The following is a 24,115-nucleotide window of genomic DNA, read 5'->3' as shown; positions in this document are numbered from 1 at the left end:
AAAATTCAGTTCTGTAGTTGATTAAATATAATGTTTTGATTATGTGATAAAAGTCATTTTAAGGAATTAAACAAACAAGTTTACTCTGCATTTGCTACTTAAAGATCTTCATATTGTCATCTCTGAGTATTTCGCCTGATTCATTTTCATTTTTTTTCAAGTGTTTTATTTCACTCCTTCTGAGATGGACTGAACATGAAGGAATTTTATGTAGTAAAATTATATTCTCCTGTACCATTTAAAGTGGCTAATGTAAATCTATTTGTTTATCACCCTTGAGTTTTTTGATATGATATTACTAGTTCCAATGACAACAACACGTACGTTAACAGTCATGTAATTTCTAGGGCAAGTTAGGTGTATAAGCTAGTTATCTAAAAGGACTAGTCAGTAATCTAGTTAATTTTGGAGGGCTAGGTAAGAGAAACAGTATCAGCCTCTTTGAACACTTTTTTCCTCCAGTAGAATTATAGCCTAATATACTTTAAAAGAATGGATGAATGTGGGCTCTCTGATTTCTTAATTACAAGAAAATTCTTACAGTGTGTGAGAACTTTAAAGCATAAGATATTCAGAAAAGCTTGCAGATAAAATACTCTGAAAAGTTAAACATCCCAAAGAATCTGTGGGAAAGAACATTCTGAGGACTTTTTTTGGAGAACTATACATGAAGATGTATAAGAAAGAGTAACGTATGGAGGCAAATAATATTTTTCATGCTATTTAGAGTTGTTTTATACATAAAAGGTAAATATTTTTAAGGATAGACTTACTAATTTTTTTTCTGCTATTTTTTGGTGTTGTAGCTGAATATGAACTCCGCTCCGACTTTCATGCATTTTCCTCCAAAAGGTAAACCCAAGAGAGCTGACACGTTTGACCTGCAGCGAATCGGATTTGCAGCTGAGCAGCTAGCTAAATGGATAGCTGACAGAACAGATGTTCATGTAAGTCTTTTGACAATTTTAAAAGTTGAAGCCAAATGTATCTTTGTAGTCTGAGACAGCCTGCTGACAAATTCCATCTTTCCTTAGTACTTTTTCTTCTGAAGGCTAGGTTCTAGAACACATTAAAAAAAGGAAGAAAAAAAAAATAATAGAATCATAGAATATCCTTAGTTTAATGGATATATAGTTGTGGTACTTTTGGTAACTTTGGTAACATTTATTTGCAATCTGTGTTTGCATTTATCTTTTCCAGATTAGAGTGTTCAGGCCTCCTAACTATTCTGGTACAATTGCACTGGCTCTTCTGGTATCTCTTGTTGGTGGCTTGTTATATCTGCGGAGAAATAACTTAGAGTTTATCTACAACAAAACTGGCTGGGCCATGGCAGCTCTGGTATGCCGATTTTCCTTACTAATATGCTTTTTATTAGTTTCTTGTTTTAGCATATGTGTCTTCATTACTTCCACAGTAAATTACAAGACATTGCATTAACACATTCTTCAGAACGGTACTACATTTGAGGGCTAATTCTCCTAAGCAGTTACTTTTAGGGATTCACTGAAAATTAGCAAATTCTCTGATGGCTGCAGACTTTTGTTTGAACTTTAATGAGAAAATATTTTTAATTTGTGTTACTAATGCTCACTGCTATCATTCAACTTGCCCTTCTTTATAAAAGCGGTAATGTTGTGATTGGTTTAGTGTGTATATTCATGTCAGGCTGTATCACTTTAGAGTAATGAAAGGTTAAGAAAAGTAACCGAGACTTTTATATGTTTGTAAGGAAATGATAAAAGAACTAAGAAATGAAGAAAAAGGTGGAATTCTTTCCAAAACTGGTATCAGTGGTACTGACCTTAACTTTCCACTGTTAACATAAATAAGACTAGGATGCTGTTCCAGGGTTAACTCCAAGGAAATTCTAAAGCTAGCCAGTTGTTTGTTTGAAATATTAGTCAACTAAATCCTCAAGGCCATAAATAATGAATTAAGGTTTAGCCTGCTTAAAAGTGTATTGCAGTGTGCTTATTTACATCATAGTTTTCGAATAACTGAGTAGACTAATGCAAAATGTGGACTGTGCTGCATAGTCAGCCGTCTTGGTTTTCGATAGGAAATAGCATGCAAGGATGGTAGATGATGGTTGAGGTGTGTCAAAAAGTACTCATTACTCTGGCATCATTGTGACTGACAGAAGAGGAAAAATATGAGAAGCAGCATCTAAGGCTTAATTTTCAAGGAAATAGAGTCAGGAGCATCGTTATCAACACTCTGATAGTGTCTGGGGTTATCAAGTCCAATCAACATTTTACAGCTTAATTGAGCTCCTTTGTGTTAGCAATATGTTAATTGAGAACAGTACTTTTAAAAATTTTGTCCATGTGTTTTGTACAACATAAGCCAAGCTTTTCTTCTGTTTTGATATAAATGACTATTTATTCACTTCATTGTTTTAAAGACTTTTTCTCAACTTGTGTCAATATGAGTTAACCTTTCTTGAAAGCACATGTCTAGGATTATAGTTGAAATATGAATTTACTTGTGCAGCAGCATTAATATTTTATTTTTATCTGGGCTCCCTTTCTCACGAAAGTGTGGACCAGGTTGTCATTTGGGGTCAGTTCCAACCTGACCTATTCTATGATTCTGTGTAGTTTAGCTCTACTAGAAGTATGTTACTGATATATCCTATAATCCTATTTGCCTTTTCAAAGACACATCATATTGATGGTTTTCTGTTCTGCTTGGATTAAAAAATATGAAAAGGTACCTTCTTTTTTGACATTTTCAGCTGATGGACCCATCTGCAGCTTTTATTAAATCAGTTTTGTTAATGTATTTCCTGTAAAATTCTGTTTATTTTAACAATGAATAGCACTTAGAGATTATTTTAGAAAAAAGTCTTATATTTGAAAGTATACAGCAATTAATCTCGTCTTTGAACTGATGCTTCACTTTTTTAGTCATTACTGTTCTTTTTCCTTTATAATGTTGTCAAAGCCCTATACTGCAAAATGTTTTATCAAAGACCATAGAGTTACCAGAAGTCATTTTGGCTTTAACATACAAGTTAATATTATAAGGTCTTCTTGGTGGAATCAGCAGGGACTCTTGATTCCAGGCTTTTGTACACGTGACTTCAGTTCTGTGAAAGAGCTAGAATATGTCAAGATCCACAGAAGAAAACAGACAGTCATTAATATATTCAATCTAAGATATTGTGTAGTTATGATTCTCTTACATTGTGCTTTTTTTCTACCAGTGAGATTTAAAGCTTCTTTTTTCATAAAAGCTAATTAAGAGGAAAAATGGAGAAGATGGTGTCCAGTTAAGCAGAGATAGTCATGTCTCATAAAATGCTTTTATGAAGTGTATAAATAACAAAGAAATACTTAATTTTAAGGAATTATGTTCTTTTTTTTTTCTTTCTGAACTTAAAAAAAAAAAAGGCAAAAAATAAACAAATAATACAGGGAAAGCCTGGCGAGATGCATAAAACTACAGGAAGACCATGTTTTTGACAGTATTGGCAATTAGTTTGTTCCTTATTGGCTGTTCTTATTATGGATGTTGCAGAACTGAGAAGGGATAACTGGGAGCCTTTTTCTGAAAGCTGCAGTTTTGAGTTTTGATTGGTTTTGGGGAGGTGTTGTACTGCTAGGTAGCTGGCATTCATTAACCATATGGAAAGTAATATTTTTTATTTCAGCTGAAACTCATTCATAGATATTCTAGAATTCAGTAACTGAAAACTATATCATTGCACACACGCAAGTCTCTTGTTTTCTTTTGCTTGTTTTTCAGAGCTTCTTAGTTTGTTTTGAAGAGTTTTCATGTTCTGAAATGTTGGATAATTATTTAAATGAAAAATGGGCAGTGCCTCTCTGCCCGATTGAATGATCTGATCCTAAAAATCAGAAAAACATTCTCAGCATAAATTGCCACTGCTGTTCTTACTAACAGGATAACACAGGATCCCAGAAAGGCTGACTGAATTTTTATTTGACATCTCTTTTGATGCCAAAAAGTTGTGTCTCATAGATAATAGTTCCAGCACTGTTTCAGGAAAATATTTAGGAATGCAGGTTTTAGTGACCCATCTAATGTTTTGATAGACTATTAGAAGCAAGACCAGAGCTTTTGTCTCATACGGTGATTCCAATGCCAACTCACACAAGACTGTTGAATTGGTTTTGTCCTCAACATTAGATTGTGCAAGTGCAATGCATCCCCCCATAGAAGCACTGCAGACTCTGGTAGTACCTTGTATGCCTTAGGCATTTTTACTTGCAACATTACTCAAAAGACCTTTGGAATGGCAAATCACGATGACTGAGTCACAGTGCATAATATCCCCAAAAATGTCTTTTGAGATCACATCCAAAATTTATCCCCTAGTTTATTTTAGACTTTAATTCAAGTCCTACTATCCATCTATAGATATTTTTCCCTCTGACATGCTAGCATAAAGATGAGGAAAGGCTTCAGTCACCAGGTATTTACAGAGCCCTGTCCTTTTATAATGATAACAAGAAGCAATTCAGATTCTCATCAAGACTCTGAATTTCGGCATAAAAGGTCGGACAATATAAACTGGGCAGATTTGTAACATTTTTAGATAAGGAATTGCTACATTTTAGACAACAGTACTGGTGCTGAGAGTTATTTTTTTCAGTTGGCTAGAATGGGGCTACTAGGGGGCTTTTCTTTACCAGGCTGCCACTTTGGTTTTCTGCATGTGATTTTCTGTTTTGTTGTATATGTATATTTCAGGAATATATATACCTGTGGAATCTGGGAAGGCAAAGTCTGTGCTCAGATTCAAAGGTAGCTGCCTAGGAATTTGCTCTATCGGGCAAAATAAGTCACCTGAATGAGGAGAGAAAGCATATGTTTACTGTTGTCATAACAGTTAATGGTTATGAGAAATGTGTTCTGTGGTGATACACCCCACAGTATGTACTGTAGAGTACATTCATCATCAGTTATTACTCCAAAAGAGCTTTAAGAGTATCATGGCTACTAGTGGCTTCTTTACGCCCTTCTGGGAATGAGGATAAAAAACTGTGCTGGGTTAGCTGAATCGAGGCGATTTTCCATGGAGTGAGAAACTTGTCTTCTTAGTAGCTAGCATGGTCTTTCATTTTGGATCTAGGTCAAGAATAATAAGATAGCACTCTGGGACAGAGTTAATGTTTTCCTCCAGTAGCTTTCCGGTGTTTGGGATTTGGTACAAAAAGAATGTAAAAACTCACTGGTATCTTGGCGGTTGCCAAGCGGACAAAGGACTTTTCAACTGCCCAGCTGCAGGTGCAAGGGAACATAACGGGACAGCACCTAGATTGACATCCAGATTAATCAGTGAACTGTTCTGTACCATTAATGTCACACTCCATATATGACTGGGAAGTTACTGGGGACAGTCCTTCTTCAATGGCCACTGTCTGTGAGGGGTCCTGCTTCCTGCTCCTGTTGCCTGATCCATGACTTCCCTATGCCCGTTTGTAAACTCCGTGTTTTACTGAACTTTCTGTGCTCGCAGTGTCCGCCCTTTGGCGTCCATTGCTGGAAGCACAAGTTCCAGTAGCTAAGCATTGCTCTGTATAGCTTTGTGTATTTTATTATGGTCTTTTTATTCACTTATCCTTTATTATTCTATTAAACCTGTTTCAATTTAAATCAATGAGTCTTTCTTCCTTTTAACTTCATTCCTGCTGGGGAAGGAAAGGTGAGAGAGAGTGGCTGTTTACTGTTTACCCACCACCCAGGGTTAAACAGTAACAGAGAGTAATGTGTTTTATTCAAAGATACAGCTAGAAAAAGTTAGGCACCTCAATGTGACTGGATAGGCATCCAAAAATAACAGCAATTTCTTTCCCATTGAGGTTTTAGAGATGCACAGTACCATTTAAAGGTACAGAAACCCATTTTCTTCACTTCCATTTGATACTACCTGCCATTGAATTGTATATCTCTTGTTGGAGATTCTAATAAGTGACAGGTTGTTATTTAAAAATTGAATACAGATCTTGCAGCTCTGCAGCCTTTGAGTACAAAAGCAAAGTTAAACTGAGTAGAAAGGGTTTTATTTCTTTAAAACAATAACACTGAAATGGCTAAAACATACATATACAGAAAAGTATAAAAATTAAGTATAGAACTGTCTGACCATGTACTTTTAAAGATGTGTCGTGCTAGAAATTCAGTGTTCTGGTGGTACTCTTGATGCTTATTTACATTGTGTCTATTCTTGGGAGCCTTGTAGTACACACACAAGTGTCCCATGGGTGAGCTCAAATCAGTTTCCCTCTTAGCAAAACTAAGGCTGAAGTTGTGCTCTGTGAAGCCATCAAGATAGCACCACTTGCAATTTGTTAACAAGGTTGTTAAGTAGTTCTGTCTGCCCATGCAGTGTATCTCACCTAGGACTGGTAGTAAGTGTGAACTTCATTGCCACTGAAGATACCCTGTGGACAAGCCATAGTGCCTTGTAACAAATAATTTTTCCTTCCCTCTATGAACCACAGCAGTCAATAAATCTACTCGGTTTGCTCTTATCATTTGGATGCAGAATAAGCTACCTAAAACTGGAGGCCCTTAAAATAGCTATACTCTGAACTCCCCTGATAATTCATGTGGCATGCAGCAGTTAAAGTGGTGTTCTTGGAGTCTGACAAGGTGAAAGGAGGGAACCTGTGGATGAAAGGGGTGTCTGTGATACTCTTCTCTGTAGAACTGCTGAAGTACAGATGCTAGTCTGCGTAAGTGGAGTTGAAAATCTTTCTAAATGCTCCGAGAAAAGTGCCTCAGCTTGAGTCTTCTGTTCTCCAGTTTCCATCTTTTGTACTTTGACAAGATCCAAGAAATTTGCAGAAAGGGGCCATTTCTCTGTATTTATTTCAGTGGAACAATTCATATGCAATGTAAACCATTAAGATAAATATGAAGTCATTAATCACATATTACAAGTTGCTCATCTTTGTGTTTTAACCCCAGCTGGCAACTAAGTACCACACAGCTACTCAGTCACTACCCCCAGGGTGGGATTGAGAAGATAATCAGAATGGTAAAAGTGAGAAAATGCGTGGGTTGAGATAAAGGCAGTTTAATAAATAAAGCAAAACTCACGCATGCAAGCAAAGCAAAATAAGGGATTCATTCACTATTTCCCATGGGAAGGCAGGTGTTCAATCATCTCCAGGTCAGCTGGGCTCCATCATGCATAATGGTTACTTGGAAAAACAAATGCCATCACTCCAAATGTGTCTACCCTTCCTCCGTATTCCCCAGCTTTATATACTGAGCATAATGTCCTGTGGTCTGGAACAGCTCTTTGGCCAGCTGGGGTCAGCTGTCCTGACTGTGTCCCCCCTCAGCTTCTTGTGCACCCCCAGCCTACTCGCTGGAGGGGCAGTGTGAGGAGCAGAAAAGGCCTTGGCTCTATGTAAGCACTGCTGAACAATAATGAAAACATCCCTGTGGTATCAACACTGTTTCCAGCAAAGATCAAAAACATAGCCCCACACTAGCTACTGTGAAGAAATTAACTCTATCCCAGCCAAAACTAGCACATTCATTCATAGGAATGAATTTGGTGAAGTTTTATCCTAGGAAATGCCAACTCACAGTAATGATGAGTGAACTAAGCGTTTTGGAAATTCTGGATCCCGAAGCGTGGGATCCTATGGAAACTATGGGGTTTGGAATGGTAAACATTGTGTGTCAGTCTGATGTATTGTGTATCATAGATGGATGCATCTCTCCTACAGATAAAGGTGTGTATTTCAAGTGTATTTTGCAAACACAAGTCTGTAGTTTCCAATGTTTATTTTTACCTGGATGATCATAATAGAACATAGAGCACAGCAAAATGAGCTTGAATGTCAAATGCATAACAAATACTTGCTTAAGAGTTATGATGTAAATACTCTCTTCTTAGTCTGAGCTGGCAGAGTATGGAAGATGTCTTCAGGATAAACAACCATATTTTTAACTCTCTACTTTTCAATAACATTAATACTTTGAATTTGTTCCTCCCCTCTATTGTGTCTACTTGATATTTTTTTTCTTAGATGTTACTATGTTATGAGGCAGTGTAATTGTATTGGCAAGCATTAAAGATCTTCAGTAACTTGAGTGATTTATCTGTTAAGTATATAAACTGGGGTGAGGTTTTTTTTGATCTTTCCATGTGGTAGCAGATTTCGCTCTAGAGAATGTAATTTAGATACAGTAATTTAAGAAGAAGTACAAGGACTTTTCATAGAAAATTCACTTTCAGAGAGCCACAGTTTGTGCAATCTATGCATCTGTTCTCTTTTGACGCTTTAGTTTTCATCTAACTTTTGGTCTTTCAAAATATCTTCCACTGCACTTTTGTAACCCACATGTTTGGTTTCTATACTTTTGTACTTTCACATAAGCTATCTCCTGTGTGATTTATCACCAAAATTGCTGTATAAATTTCTCTGCTAAAACAATCTGCAAGGTATAGAAATAATTATCTGTTACCCTTTTTCAGTAATGGAAGCATATATTCTCTTCACCGCTTTGCATATTATTAATGAAAACATAAGCCATTTGCTATTAAACAGTACCAGTATTCTTTCATCTGCCATATTCATTACTATATTGTCACGCTCCAAATCCTGCTAAGGGCAAAATGAAACACACCTTACATTTAAAGCCACGAATCTGTTCTTAGTGTAATTGAAATCTTGACACAGCAACAAAGAATTATGATGAAACTAGATATGCAAAAATATTTTTTTTTTTTTTTCTTTCTATTATCAGGACAAAAAGTCACAGTAATAACAGCACTTCCACCATTTCTCTCTAGATCTGGAGGTCATTCATTGGCTTCGATTTGGGGCTAGGGGATGCTATGGTGAATTGTCAGTGTTCTAGGTCCTTTGCTAGGAGGACTATAAGGCTGCTGCTTTCTTCCTTCTTGCTCTAGGCTTCACTTAGGGATACTTATCACAGTATCACAGTATGTTTGGGATTGGAAGGGACCTCAAAAGATCATCTAGTCCAATCCCCCTGCTGGAGCAGGAACACCTAGGTGAGGTCGCACAGGAACATGTCCAGGCGGGTTTTGAATGTCTCCAGAGAAGGAGACTCCACCACTTCCCTGGGCAGCCTGTTCCAGTGTTCTGTCACCCTTACTGAGAAGAAGTTTCTTCTCAAATTTAAGTGGAACCTCTTGTGTTCCAGCTTGATCCCATTACCCCTTGTCCTATCATTGTTTGCCACCGAGAAGAGCCTGGCTCCATCCCCATGGCACTCACCCTTTATATATTTATAAACATTAATAAGGTCCCCCCTTAGTCTCCTCTTCTCCAAACTAAAGAGACCCAGCTCCCTCAGCCTTTCTTCATAAGGGAGGTGCTCCACTCCCTTAATCATCTTGGTTGCCCTATGCTGGACCCTCTCCAGCAGTTCCCTGTCCTTCTTGAACTGAGGGGCCCAGAACTGGACACAATATTCCAGATGTGGTCTCACCAGGGCGGAGTAGAGGGGAAGGAGGACCTCTCTCGATCTACTAACCACCCCCCTTGTAATACACCCCAGGATGCCATTGGCCTTCCTGGCCACAAGGGCACAGTGCTGGCTCATGGTCATCCTGTTGTCCACCAGGACCCCCAGGTCCCTTTCCCCTACACTGCTCTCTAATATGTAATCTCCCAACCTATACTGGAACCTGGCGTTGTTCCTGCCCAGGTGCAGGACTCTACACTTGCCCTTGTTAAATTTCATCAGGTTATTCCCCGCCCAACTCTCCAGCCTGTCCAGGTCCCGCTGGATGGCAGCACAGCCCTCCGGCGTGTCAGCCACTCCTCCCAGCTTGGTGTCATCAGCAAACTTGCTGATAGTACACTCAATTCCCTCGTCCAAATCGTTAATGAATATATTGAATAATATTGGCCCCAGCACTGACCCCTGAGGCACTCCACTAGATACTGGCCTCCAACTAGACTCCGCACCATTGACTACCACTCTCTGGCTTCTCTCCCTAAGCCAGTTTGCAACCCACCTCACTACTCTATTGTCTAGACCACACCTCCTCAACTTAGCTGTGAGGATGCTGTGGGAGACTGTGTCAAAGGCTTTACTGAAGTCAAGGTAGACCACATCCACCGCTCTGCCATCATCCATCCACCTTGTTACATTCTCATAAAAGGCTATGAGGTTGGTCAAGCATGACCTACCCTTGGTAAAGCCATGCTGACTGCCCCTAATAACCCTCTTATCCTTGATATGCCTTGAGATGGCACCAAGGACAAGCTGTTCCATTACTTTCCTAGGGACAGAGGTGAGGCTGACCGGTCTATAATTACCCGGGTCCTCCTTCTTGCCCTTTTTGAAGACTGGAGTGACATTTGCTTTCCTCCAATCCTCGGGCACCTCTCCCATTTCCCAAGACTTGGCAAAGATGATGGAGAGCGGTCCAGCAATGACTTCAGCCAGCTCCCTCAGCACCCGCGGATGCATCCCATCTGGACCCATGGATTTATGAATGTCCAGACTATTTAATTGCTCCCTAACCCAGTCCTCATTGACTAAAGCAAACTCCTCCATTGACCTGGCTTCATCCGGGGTCTCAGGGGTACGGGGCTCCCCAGGACAGCCTCCGGCAGAGTAGACAGAGACAAAGAAGGCATTCAGTAATTCTGCCTTCTCTGTATCTTCTGCCACCAGGGCACCCACCCCATTCATCAGTGGGCCTACATTGCCTCTGGTATTAGTTTTATCTGCTATGTATTTGAAAAAGTTCTTTTTGCTGTCCTTGACCCCTCTCGCCAGCTGTAATTCTAAGGAGGCCTTGGCTATCCTAGCTGCCTTCCTACATCCTCTAGCAGCAGCCTGGATGCATTGGATGCTTGTTCTTTTTTCTGTTTGTTACCTCTAAAACTAGTTTGGGCCAGCTCCCATGTCTGTGTTTCTTTAATTCACCTTTGGCATAACATTTATAGGCTTGGGGTCTCCAGTGTAATGCTGTGGCCTCTTTCATATCATTCTATGCTGGTGCACTGCATCCTGTGTTTCCACTTTTGTTGTCTCCACTATCATCCCATGCCTATACTACATCATTATGTTGGTCATAATTATTTCATCCTAAATAGAATAGAAAAAAAAAAAAAAAAGCCATACAAAGATAAGCAAAAGTAATGTAAAGTAGGCCTAGCCCCCTGGTCTTTGGAAAAATTGCTGTTTCAGCTGAACAAGTTTAAAAAAAAATTCCAGGAAAGCCAAGACAGATTTGGAAAAAGCCTGACAAGATTCAGTCCTAAGGCATTGCAAAGTTTGTTAAAATCATATTGCTAGAGGTAGCAATGCTGGGTTTATGGGAACACAGAGCTACACCAGCTTACATCTTGAATGTTACTAAACGTACTAAATACTGGTTTAGTTAGCCATCATGGTATGAATTTTCACATTCGTGATCCATCTGCTTAAATCACTATGACTGTGTGTGCAGGTGGGAGTATTGCTGTGCAGTAAAAGTAAGCATATATGTAAAAACTTTACTTAAATTATCCTGGAGTTTTTGTAAGAATTATATGTACTGATAAGTCAGAAGACATATTTAGATGATCCATATTTCCCATTCCTGTTTTTCTCATTTGGTAATAAAAAGATACTTTATTTTCCTCTTTAAGGTAATCATAACAACTTACCATGACTGTGATGTTTGTTATGTAGATTATGCAGTATGACCTTCTACAAAAATTGTCAGTTTTTACAGTTATACATTCCTAACCTAACTTCACACTTCTTTCCATAGGGAATTTCAGTTTTCTGCGAAATCAACCATTGTTATTTGTCATAGATAAAATGAATCACAGTCATATAGGAAGCACAATGAGAATTTAATTAAATGGGACAGAAGTGTTTGTTTTGTTGTTTTTTGGGTTTTTTTTTGTAATTGGATTTTTTTTCTTATATTTTATATATAATTTCATATACCTGAAAACAAACAGGCAAGCTAAACATTTGTATTAGATTACAGATAGAAATAACTTCCTGAAGGGTTGTATAAAACTTGAACACTAGTTTGTAGCATACTTACAATAAATGCCTTCTACTACTATGAATGCTTTTTGTCATATAGTTGCATAACTGTGGCAATTCTGAGTGCACATAAAGACAGGATTATTTCAATTGAGATTTAGAAAATCTTCATCTTGAGCTAACTCATTTTCTAGCAGAAGTCATTAAGACTTTTATGAGAGCAACACATCTGAAAACTCCATGCTACTATTCAAGTAGAGGTACATGCTATTTCTGGTTAAGTAAACAATTATGTATTTAAAGTAAACATCAACAGCAGAATGGTTTTCTATTCAATTCCTCTGGGAAATAAATTAGTTTTCTTTTTCAAATTTTTGTATTCTAGTGTGTTGTATTTGCTATGACATCTGGTCAGATGTGGAATCACATCCGGGGACCCCCATATGCACATAAAAATCCTCAGAATGGACAAGTGGTGAGTTGATTCTTTTATTTTTAAGAGAAATATTATATAGATAGTTGCTGCCTACAGTAAGTCTACAATAGCAACTAATTGCAGTTCTGTAGCAGTGTATGACAGTCTGTCAGAGTCTTAAGTCTCCAGTTGCAAGCGGAGTCTGTTTTGGAATGTAAGATGTTTAGAAAGTGCCACCATGTTTGATTTGAACAAAGAAATGAGTAGCCATGTTTTTCAAAATTTTTTCTGTCAGGTTCTCAACTGTAGCGAATATGTTATAATAATTCCTTACCACACATTTGCCACTGCCCAAGGTAAATGAATATTGTGTCTTTTTGTAGAAGTGTGCTCCCTCACAAAGTGAAAAGTGAGTTTATATTTTTTTTTCCTCCTTTTCAGGCTCTATTTATACAAGCCTTTGAGCTTTGTAACTTCTTGTGGTCTTCTTTCTTGAGAATTTTATATGGAAAAGGAAATGGCAAATATTTTCATGTGCTTTGTACTATTTCCCGTCATGCCTATAACTCTTCCACTGACAGTTACAGAATGTTTTTTCCTATGTATCTTTAGTCCTTCAATTTAAATTCCTTATCAGCTTTACGAAGAAATTACCACTACTTGACTACTGCCAAAATTACTGTTCTATCCTGCTGCTGCTGTCTTTGAAGGAATTCTCTTACTTGCTCACGAATGCTCACTTGCTCTTACTGCTCACGAATTAGCAAACATTCATCAGACTTCAGAAGGAGAAACTCTCTTTGACTACTGTGAAGGAAAACAGGACCTTGGCTAATTTCTGCCCCTCTGTTATTTACTGCTTTTTAAGCAAGTTGTTGGGGTGGAATCCATGAAACCTGCAATAAAGTTGGTTGTCAGGAAGCTTTTTCATAACTAGTGGCCTGTTGAGCTATTTTCAGCTTTGACCATTGCTTCTTAAAGGAGATTGGCTTATATCTTAAAAAATTGGAGTAGCAAAAAATGATGGTTTGAATTTGATTACTGATCTGCTTTTTATCAGGAATGTAGCAGCATAACTATGTCATTAAATGACATTATTTTATCTGTCAACTTTGTTATGCAGAAGTAGAACTGATAGTGTAATAAATAATCTCTGTAAAACACTGTGTATTTAAATATTTAGAGTTTTTCATTACTGCCTCACAATATTAAATTTGAGATTCTTTCCTACAGAGTGACATAAAGGGGAAACAGCATAGAAAAAGCACTATTCATGACAAATTAGTTTTTATCATATCCAGTTTTATACATATCACCATTCTTAAAGGCTTGTTTCTGAAGTATACCCTACATTAAATAATTTTATAATACACTATATTTAATTGTTCCTGAATTTGTGTCATCTTGTCTCAGTTTTCAGAGTGTGAACTAACATCCTATATGAGTGTCTGAAAAGCTACTGGTTTGGAAGTATTAGCATACACAACTAAATAATGCAAATAATGGTAAAGATGGTTTTAAGTTCTAGATACTAACCCTACTGTGTTAGTCAACATACATACCTTATTTTCTGGTTTTGCTCCATTATATGACTTCAGGTAAGTTATTTTGTGCCTCTGATTCACGTGTCTCTCCTTGTTCATATTTGTTAGTACTTTCACTTCCTTCGAACTGTGTCTGTGTCAGTAAGTAAAACCAGTCAGATTCTAAGAATTAAAAAGTATAGATGCAGGATCACTAAGTTCCTGATTTATTTAAGGTAACACTGTTTTCTAAGTTGCAACTTAAAACTCTGATTTTCACCAGTGTTAGAAGCTTAATAAGTATTCTTTAAACCTTTACCTATTTTGCATTGCCTTTTTTTTTTTTCTAATAATACTATTGAACATTTCCCTCTTCCATTTTTCTAGCAGTTATCTGTGTTCCTGTGAATGTGAAGTCATAAAAGTACTTACCTAACACTTCTGTGAGATTTATTCAACCATGATAATTCACTGTAACACTCTTCTGCATTAAGTCAGCAACTGCTGTCTTTACATCTGGATGAAATTTAACTCATCATTTTATTTCCATTCTCTAGGATTTAGTACCAATTCCAAATTTGCATGCCAATTTTGTACAAGGATTGCCTGTATTTAATGCTCTGAAATTTTCTTAACAGTCTTACCATTTAAAATTCTGTTTTTAACAGGAGGCATAGAATAGCTCACAAAGCTTATTTCTTGTTAGGTTCAAATTTACTAATTCTTAGCTTATTTCATAGGAGTTAGTGGTTCAGTTCTGTATTAGCTGCAGAGCCTGATATGCCACCAGACTTTGGAAGTGATAACATTCTGCCTTCATAAATTTTCCTTGCCTGAGATATCTACTATTATTTGCTTTGTTCTTGTTATAATTTTAGTTGACACTTCATTTCATTTCCTTAAATTGCTGTTTTTTCAGAAGATGAAAAGACATTTGTTTGCTTTGCTTAAACAACTCTACTTGCTAGTGCTGGTATCTTGTACAAGTAACATTACCAGTTCTTAAATTTTTGGCTTGTGCACACCATTTGTGCTTCTTTGCTCAATTAGCTAAATAATTCTGTGATTGTTTTCTTTGAAAGTTTTAAACCATATTTTTGTAATTCCATCTGTGTCTATTCTATGAAGGTAAGGTGGTCTCTTATAGAGGTTGTTGCAGTTACTTCCTTTATTCCCCATTTGCTGTCAGCTAATTTTAGGTTTTTGGTTCCACATGATAGCAGTATCAATTTTTACGTAGAAAACTGAATCACACAGTACTGTCATTTGATATTTCAGTTCTGGTTTAGGTTGACGAAACTGGTGCTAGTCTTCTATCTTGACACACTCTTTATCTTTATTACATTTCTGGAGTTGGCTGGATTGCATGGAGCTGGCAATTAGCAGTGGCAAAGTTGAGAGCCTCTGGGTAAGGATTAAGGGACAGACAAAAAAAGCAGATGTCATTGTATGGGAGTCTACTACAGGCCACCCAGCCAGGATGATTACACTAATGAGTTATTCTTTAGGGAACTAAGCAAAGCCTCCAACTCATCTGCCCTTGTCCTTATGGGGAACTTCAGTTTGCCAGATGTCAACTGGAAATATCACACAGCTGGCACCAACAGGTCCAGAAGATTCCTAAAGCAACAGGATGATAACTTCTTGGTACAGGTACTCAGGGAAATGACCAGCAAAGGGGTCTTCCTAGACTTGCTAACAAAGAGGGTCTCGTGGGAGAAGTGGCAACTGGTGGCTTCCCTGGCCACAGTGACCACGAAGCAATCACTGGCCCCTCATCTAAGAAGGACATCGAAATACTAGAGAGATTACAGAAGAGGGTGACTAAACTGGTGAGAGGCCTGGAGCACAAGGTTTATGAGGAGTGGCTGAGGGAACTGGGACTGTTTGCCTGGGGAAAAGGAGGCTGAGGGGAGACCTTATCACTGTCTACAACTACCTGAAAGGAGGTTGTAGCATGGAGGGTGTTGGTCTCTTCTCCCAAGTAGCAAGTGATAGGATGAGAAGAAATGGCCTCAAGTTGCACCAGGGGAGGATTAGATTGGATGTTAGGAAAAAATCCTTCACGGAAAGGGTTGTCAGGCATTGGAACAGGCCGCCCAGGAAAGTGGTAGCGTCACCATCCCTGGAGGTGTTTAAAAGGTGTTTAGACGAGGTTCTTAAGGACATGGTTCAGTGCTACAGTTAGGTGATGGTTGGACTTGATGATCCTGAGGGTCTCTTCCAACCGAAATGATACTGTGATTCTAAAATCTATGCTAATGGGAAGAAAACTGACACCAAGACGTCAACTCTAGATTTGTCAGCCATAAGGAAAAGGGACAAGATCCTCGTGATCTCCCACTTTTATATGAAGTATCATGTGAATGGGATGGAACACTTAGTTGGTCAGTTTTTGGTCACCTGTTTCAGTTCACTGCTCTTGCGGGATATGCATCCATCCTTATCAATGACCTTGCATTCCATTGCTATGTCTACCAAAACATGTATCTAGCTTTCAGGAAACTGCAGTTAGTGAAAAGACTTTAGCTGACAGGAAAATTCACAGGTACTAAGGGAACCGACCAGGAAAGTTGCCATCCTAGATTTGATTCTCACAGAGAGGGTCTGGTCAGAGAAGTGGTAACTGTCAGCTCCCTTGGCCACAGTTACCACAAAGCAGTCAGGTTTAAAATCTTTGCTAATAGAAGGAAAACTGCCAGCAAGACCTTAACACTAGATGTGAGGAGAGGAGACTCCAGACTGCTCAGAGAACTACTAAGATTCCCTGGAAGAAGCTTTTGAAGGTGTTGGGGTCCATCAGTGTTAGTTGTTTTTTAAGTACAACTACTAAAAACACAGGACCAGGCAATTCAAAAATGCTGAAAATCTAGCAGGCAAGGCAAAAAGTCAGCTTGGTTGAGCAGGGATCTTCTTCTTGTAATATAGAAAAAAAAGAAATTACGTGGTCAGCGGAAGTAAGGTCAGGCAACATGGGAGGACTACAGAGATGCTGTTCGCCGTTGTAGGGAGGAAATTCACGCTGCCAAAGCTCAGTTAAAACTGAAGCTGGCCAGTACTGTGAAGGACAATAAAATGGCTTTTTAAAACATATTAGTGGCAAAAGGCAAACTAGAAATAACGTTGACCCATTACTCGATGAGCATGATCACCTTATTAGGGACATAGACAAAGCTGAGACGTTTAATGCTTTCTTTGCCTCAGTCTTCAACACCAATGATGGACTTGGGGGCCCCCATAACTCTGGGTTAGAAAACCATGGCTGCATGAATTATAAACTCCCATTTAATCTGGAACCTTTACAGGATTTGCTACTCCAGCTCGATCCCTGTAAGTTGATGGGGCCTGATGGGATTCATCCGAGGGTGGTTAAAGAGCTAGCTGACATCATAGCAAGACCTCTCTCCATGACTTTTCAATGCTCCTGGGAATCTGGAGAGGTCCTGGAAGACTGGAAGCTGGCAAACATTGTCCCAATCTACAAGAAGGACACCAGGGATGACCTGGCAACTACAGGCCTGTCAGCCTCAGTTCTGTGCCTGCCAAAATCATGGAGAAGTTTGTTCTGGGAGTTATCAAAAAACGTCTGAATGGCAGCACACTCATTGGTCCCAGCCAGCATGAGTTCATGAGGGGAAAGACCTGCTTAACAAACTTTGTTTTGTTCTATGACAAGGTTACCCCACCTAGCTCACCAAGGGAAGCCTGTTGATGTGATATTTCTGGATTTCAGTAAAGCCTTTTATACCTTCTCTCACAGTATCCTCCTGAACAAGATGTCCAGCATACAGCTGGGTAAACACACAATGCAGTGGGTGAGCAATGGGTTGATGGTCTGGGCTCAAAGGGTTCTAGTAAATGGGGGTGTATTGGGCCGATGTCCAGTCACTAGCAGGATTCCACAGGGGTCCATCGTAGGGCCAGTGCTCTTCAATGTCTTTAGAAATGACTTGGACACAGGACTTGAGGGAATGCTAAGTTCACCAATGACACAAAATTGGGAGGAGCTGTCGACACTCTTGAGGGCATAGAGGCCCTGCAGAGGGATCTGAACAAATTGTATAACTGGGCAATCACCAACCACATGAAGTTCAACAAGGGCAAGTGCCAGACTTTGCACATGGGACACAGCAACCCTGGCTGTACATACAGCTCCGCAGAGAGGGATCTGGGGGTTCTGGTCGATGGCAAGTCAAACATGAGCCAGCAGTGTCCCTGGCAGCCAAGAGGGCCACCTGTGTCCTGGGGTGCATCAAGCACAGCATTGCCAGCTGGGTGAGGGAGGTGATTTTCCTGCTCTGGTCTGCATTCATGCGGCCTCACCTGGAGCACTGTGTGCAGTTTTGGGTGTCACAGTATGAAAAAGATACTAAGCTACTGGAGAGTGTCCAGAAGAGGGCTACAAAGTTGGTGAAGGATGTGGAGAGGAAGCCATATGAGGAGCAGCTAAAGTCACTTGGTTTGTTCAGCCTGGAGAAGAGGAGACTGAGAGGAGACCTCATCACGGTCTACAGCTTCCTCACAAAGGGAGGAGGAAGGGCAGGCCCTCACCTCTTCTCTTAGGTGAACAATGACAGAACCCAAGGGAATGGCAGGAAGATGTGCCACGGCAGGTTTAGGTTGGACATTAGGAAAAGGTTCTTCACCCAGAGGGTGGTGGGGCACTGGAACAGGCTCCTCAGGGCGGTAGTCATGTCTCCAAGCTTGTCAGTATTCAAGAAGACACTGGACAACACCCTCAGACACATGGTGTGAACTGTGGAGTTGTTATATGCAGGGATAGGAGTTGGACTTGATTATCCTTGTGGGTCTCTTCCAACTCAGGACACTCTATGATTCTGGAGTTCTTCGTCTTTTGCTTAATAATTTTAAGATTAGGCCTTTACTGTCTGTGTGACACTAAAATCGATATGTATTGTACCAGGATTGAGAGTGCAAACTAGACATCCCATTGGTGTCGACATATAAGCAGTCTTGGGAGAGTTCTAATTTTTATTCAGAGCTTGATCTGTATAGCACTGGTGGTGAGACAAGTAGAAAGCTGGAGAAAGCAATTACATATTTTTGAACCTCCTGCAGAGGTAGTTCTGTTGCTGTTTAATTGACCTAATAGCGAAGAGTTCTCAGTAGATTTTCACCAGCTTTTAATTAAATAGCAGCAATGGCTAAGAAGGCATTTATGTGTATGTATCCAGGGATTAGCAGCCATTTTTTTTTAATTGGGATACAAATTCTAAAATTTTTATTATGCAGTATGCTCAGGGCTGCACCTTTAAAATAGTCAAAAGTTTACTATAAATGAGGTCAAAGGACAAGCTCTATAATACTGAGTTAAGATGTTTTCCAAAGCTCATAATTTTTTTCCTTCTCTGAGAATAAATTATTAGAAGTTAGAAAAGTTTTTGTGTGAAGAAGGAAACGTATCTTTATTGTCAGATATTAGATGGTTTTCCAATATAAGATGATGTTTTGTGATATGGATAATGGTATTATTTGCCACTATATTAATTTGATTTTTTTTACGTGTTTTATATTTTAAAAGCTTGTCAAAATCACTTAAGCATAACAGAAATTATGTCCTTAAGAAGTAATTTATATCTGTTTGGCAGATCTTTTAGATAGGACCCCTTCCAATATCAGATCAAATATAAATATTCAGTTATGGAGTTTTCACAGCCTTTTTTTCCCTGCTTACCTTTCACTGTTTTATAACCACTGTTCTTTGTTCAGGAACAATCTCTAAAATATCAGTTTTCAAGTTATCTTGCTGATATGAGTATGTGGTAATCTGTATGTTTCTTCAGTTAAATGAAAAATATATTTGACTGCTAGTATCATTTTTGCATTTGTCAATGCAAAATTAAGGTACTCTCTGTGAAAAATAAATGCTTAGAATGTCAAGATCCTTAATTTACTTTAATTCTCTACTAAGCAGGACAATATGTCATTTATTAAAGTATATTCTTCTGTGTTTTCTGACATGACTTTTTCATATGAGTCTAGTTAAAATAAATGGAACTGTTCCTTGGAACAGTTTTAAAGAATGACTCTCCCTTTCAAGTTCAGTAAGTCACAGTAAATACATTGTCCTTTTGCCTTCAATCTGTCTGGAAGCATGTTTGAGGTACAGGTCACCAAGATTGTATTTGTAATGCCTGACTTTTCTGAAAGTGGCCACATTGCTTGGTGCTGGTTTCAATACATACAAAAGTCAGTTTGCTTTGTGATATGTTCTTATATGCTTGTTTTGATTTTGGATTAAAAAAAAAAAGTTCATGCAGGTTATTATATCAGTATCTAATATAAGATGTCCAGATTGGCATCACTTTTACCACAGCAATATTTTGATGCATCTGTCAACCATAATCACAACCATAGTGCTATTGAAAATACTTCTTACCCAATTTTTTATGTTAATAGGCTTGATAGAGATAAGAAGTAGGTTATTTATGTTATGAGTGTGCTGAATTAAATGGCTTTCCTGTGTTCATCAAAGTGGTATGTCTACTCAGAAGTTGCAACTAATAAAGGGTTTCTCAAGCCTTTAATTTAAAGTTCTATCTTGATTTAGTAAAAAAAATTAACAATTGGCAGTATAAGATGTGGAAATGGTGTAAAATAATCTAAATTCTGTAACAGAACATCACATTAACAAATGAGCAACATATGTAAACTAGTGTTAGGAAAACTATTAACCTGTATAAGACTTCTGTCCTATGATCATAGCTGGCATTTGAATAACCTTCTGTGTAACAACTGTTTCTACCTTGACATTAAAAAAGGGAAACCTTATGCAATATTTAGTACCATGTTTTATTGTGGGAAGAAAAGGAAATGGGAAAAGGGTCATGACAGAAGGGTTACTCAGATGATGCAATTCTTGCAGCATACATGCTGTAAAAGTTTGGATAGTACCATTGTGTTGCAAGTACTGTAGTTTTGGATGAGTAAAGATAGAACGTGTTCCCATCAACTAAACTGGATTTTAGACAAGTAATCAGGCAGCAAGTAGTCTGTCATGATAAAATCCAATAAGGAAAAAAAAGTGCTAGATTTTAATTGTGGCTTGTAACAACAGAAATCCAATTTTTATTGTCACTTTCAAGTAACAAACACTTCTGTTCCCACTCGCCTTTTCGTAAGTGTAGATAGACTCCTAGAAGCAATTTAGTTTAATTTGGAAAGAACTGTTTTGTACAGAACTCCTCTTTTTTTATGTCAGAAGTTAACAAGACCTCAAGTATGTGAAATTATGAAGTGTCTCAAAATAGAATGATAACACATACGGAAAAATACACAGAAAACCAGAATGACAAAAGGGAAAACTTGCTCATGTTATTCTGTTACTACTAGAACAAGAGCCATTTTCTTAAAAACAGCTTGACCACCAGGTAAGAATCTAGTTTTTCTGTCTTCCTGTCTTTACTGGTTGTGTAGATGTTAAAAGGTAAGAGCCTTCTCTAATAAAATCATTTTGATTGGAAGGTACCTCTGCACATCATCTAGTCCAGCTGTTTGCTCAAAGGTGTTCAGGTTGATCAGGACTTTATCAAAGCAAATTTTGAATGTCTCCATGGTTAGAGATTCCCCAGCCTGTTCCAGTGTTTGACCGTCTCTATCATTTTTTTTTTAATGATTTTTTTTCCCCCACTCAGGAACAGTCAAGGTAGATTTTATCTTTCTCTTCAGTAAAAGCTGATTTAGCTGAGGTCTTAATTAGAATTTAACACTGATTTTAATGAAATGAGACTTAGCCCAGCAGTACACCTTCCCAGAGCTCCTGACAGTGTAACTTTGCTTAAGTAGTACTAGCACTATTATGAGATTGCTGCAATATCCACACCATAAATGAGAAAAAAATAAGCCTGGAGTAGCCATAGAGATTTTTCTCTCAACAGATTCTGTTCTCTGAATAGAGTTGTGCAGACCTTCTTCCTGTAGCTAAAAAATAACTTAAGAATATCTTACAAGTTTTCAACAATTTTGAGAGAGTGAGGAAGGGAGAAAGAGAGGAACTCCACCATATTTTCCCTATTGCACAACACAGTCTTTCACTCCTTTAGATGGATGATTTTGTGAATCTTTCCTCTTCCCTGCTCAAACATAATCTATAGTACAAGGGTGAAGGTGTTCCTTTTGCTGAAGTAAAATTTCAGCATTTGAGAAATGCCTCGTGAATTACTGTGCAAGTATCAAAATATTTTCTATCCTACAGAGTTTTCCAGAGTTACAGACCTGGTGCATTTTTCCACTGGAGAGCTCTTGCCTCTCTGCATAGTGTTGCTAGTAAGCTCTAATGCTGTCATTTCAGTGCAGCAGATAAGGTTTCTCTTATGCCTGTGAACCATGTCAAGAGAAGAAATATGCATTTGAGTGTGTCAATGTAAATGAAACAACATACTTCAGACAGTCCTTCATGGGCTAATTGACCTATAATCTCTGGTTCAGAGACATACTTTTTTATTTTGGTTATTCTTTTCTTTTATGGTAGTTATTATTTATTGAACATAAGGAACATTTTTTTTTTTAAATCTACAAGGCAACAGTTATTTGCTACTTGATATTTTAATCAATATAAAATGCTTTTTTGTATGTTTTCATTGAAACAAAAATTATTCTGACTTTTTTTTGTCTAGTTCTGGTGCCAAGGTTAATTCCTTTCTTTGGCTAATCTTTCATGTTTACTGACTGTTCTGGAAGGAAGAAACAATAGAAAAAGACATAAGGACTAAATTAAAAGGTAAACAGAATATTTTATTGTACATGCAGGTTGTTCTTCTGAGCCTCTAAAAAGCAGTAGAATAGTACTATACATCCCAGCTTTTAGATATAAAATATTTCTTCAGAGTTCCTGGACATTAAATGATAGGACTTCTATGTGTTTTTTTTGGTTTGTTTTCTGTTCTTTGAATAATTTATAATAATTTCCTTTTAAAATTATTTATTTATATATGTGGACACCCAGACCTTGTAGGTAGTCTAGTGAGCGACAGGTTCACATGCCTGTTTTCATTATTTTCCCTACAAATTCTCTTCAAGCATTATGAGCATTCCAAGGTTAGTGATGATACCACTACTGTTCTTTGTACCTTTCACATTGAGATTTGGAAGTGTGCTGTTGTTTTGTGTTGATTTTTCCCCCATTGCATAGCAGCTTACTTACATAAGAATTCAACAGAGTCTGAACCCAGGGAGCTGAGAAGACAGTTTTGTCTTCATATAGTATGCTCAGATAGGCAAAACCTATTCCTATGCTAAAATTAAAAGACAATAAACTAGTACTTCATAAGATTGTATGTAGGAATGAGAAGCAGAATGTGAGAGTACACGCTCTGGTAAAGCCAAGGGTTGACTACTGGGTTAAACAGGTTTTGATGTTTGTTTGTGTTAGGTTTTGTGTTTGTTTGTTGTCCAAGTCAGTGGTAAAATTACCACTCATTTTTAGAACAATAGACCTGTTCAAAGCACTTCTGAAAATCGTATCCAAGGAACATGTATGTATTTATTTTTTTTTTTGGCACAGTAATGCTTCAATAGCAGAAACAAAATTTGGTCTAGCTTTATGATAAACAACGAGAATCTTTAAATAAAGACCTTGTTTCCTGAACTTTTAAATTTCTCAGATTAAATTATACAGTTTATCTCATGTTCATTGATTGGTATTGTACTTCTGTTGTAATTATAAGATACTTTGAATGTATGTATATACTTTAATCTTTTCAATCTTCATTGCAATATATCCTGAAAATATAAAAGCTGTTCCAAAATTTTTGAAGACTGTACTCACTGAATCTATAATGTATCTCTTGTCTGGAATGCCATCCAACATGTGTTATTAACATTAAAGCTTTCTACTGTTCTTTTATGTCCAAAGGACAAATTCAAACGAAACTATTGGGATTCTCTAGTATACTCTAATATGTGAACTATAGTCTTACAGTTTAGGATCCTGATAGTTAAATTATTTTTCTATTAGTTCAATTAGATTTTGCTCACAAGGATGGCTTACATTCCTGTTACGTTTTCAATGCTTGTATGGAGAAGCAGACATTGCTAAGTCAATTGTCTTGCTGTGGCTATGTAAGTGATAAGCTATATTTATTTAAAAAGTCACCAAAAATGTTTGAAAGGGAAGTACAATCTTCTAGCTCCTCCATCCATCTTCTTGGAAGATGAGTAGGAGAGAATTTAACTCTTTGACCACATTGTTGAG

At 37.9% G+C, this 24,115-nt stretch overlaps 1 protein-coding gene across 2 annotated transcripts in view; it reads left to right on the top strand.

Moving 5' to 3' along the window:
• TUSC3 (tumor suppressor candidate 3) overlaps positions 1-24,115 on the top strand; it is a gene marked incomplete at its 5' end in the record, with an annotated part of 133,891 nt that overhangs the window by 56,761 nt on the left and 53,015 nt on the right. For both annotated transcript variants that reach the window (XM_082051659.1, XM_082051660.1), the window contains 3 exons: positions 807-947; positions 1,201-1,341; positions 12,350-12,439. In XM_082051659.1, coding sequence (XP_081907785.1) covers positions 807-947; positions 1,201-1,341; positions 12,350-12,439 — 372 coding nt within the window. The remainder of the gene's footprint in view (positions 1-806; positions 948-1,200; positions 1,342-12,349; positions 12,440-24,115) is intronic.

Source organism: Streptopelia decaocto, assembly GCF_964273445.1.
Source record: "Streptopelia decaocto genome assembly, chromosome: 4".
Lineage (NCBI taxonomy): Eukaryota > Metazoa > Chordata > Aves > Columbiformes > Columbidae > Streptopelia > Streptopelia decaocto.
The sequence above is the reverse complement of the archived record's forward strand: the minus strand, read 5'-3'. Positions and strand labels throughout refer to the sequence as shown.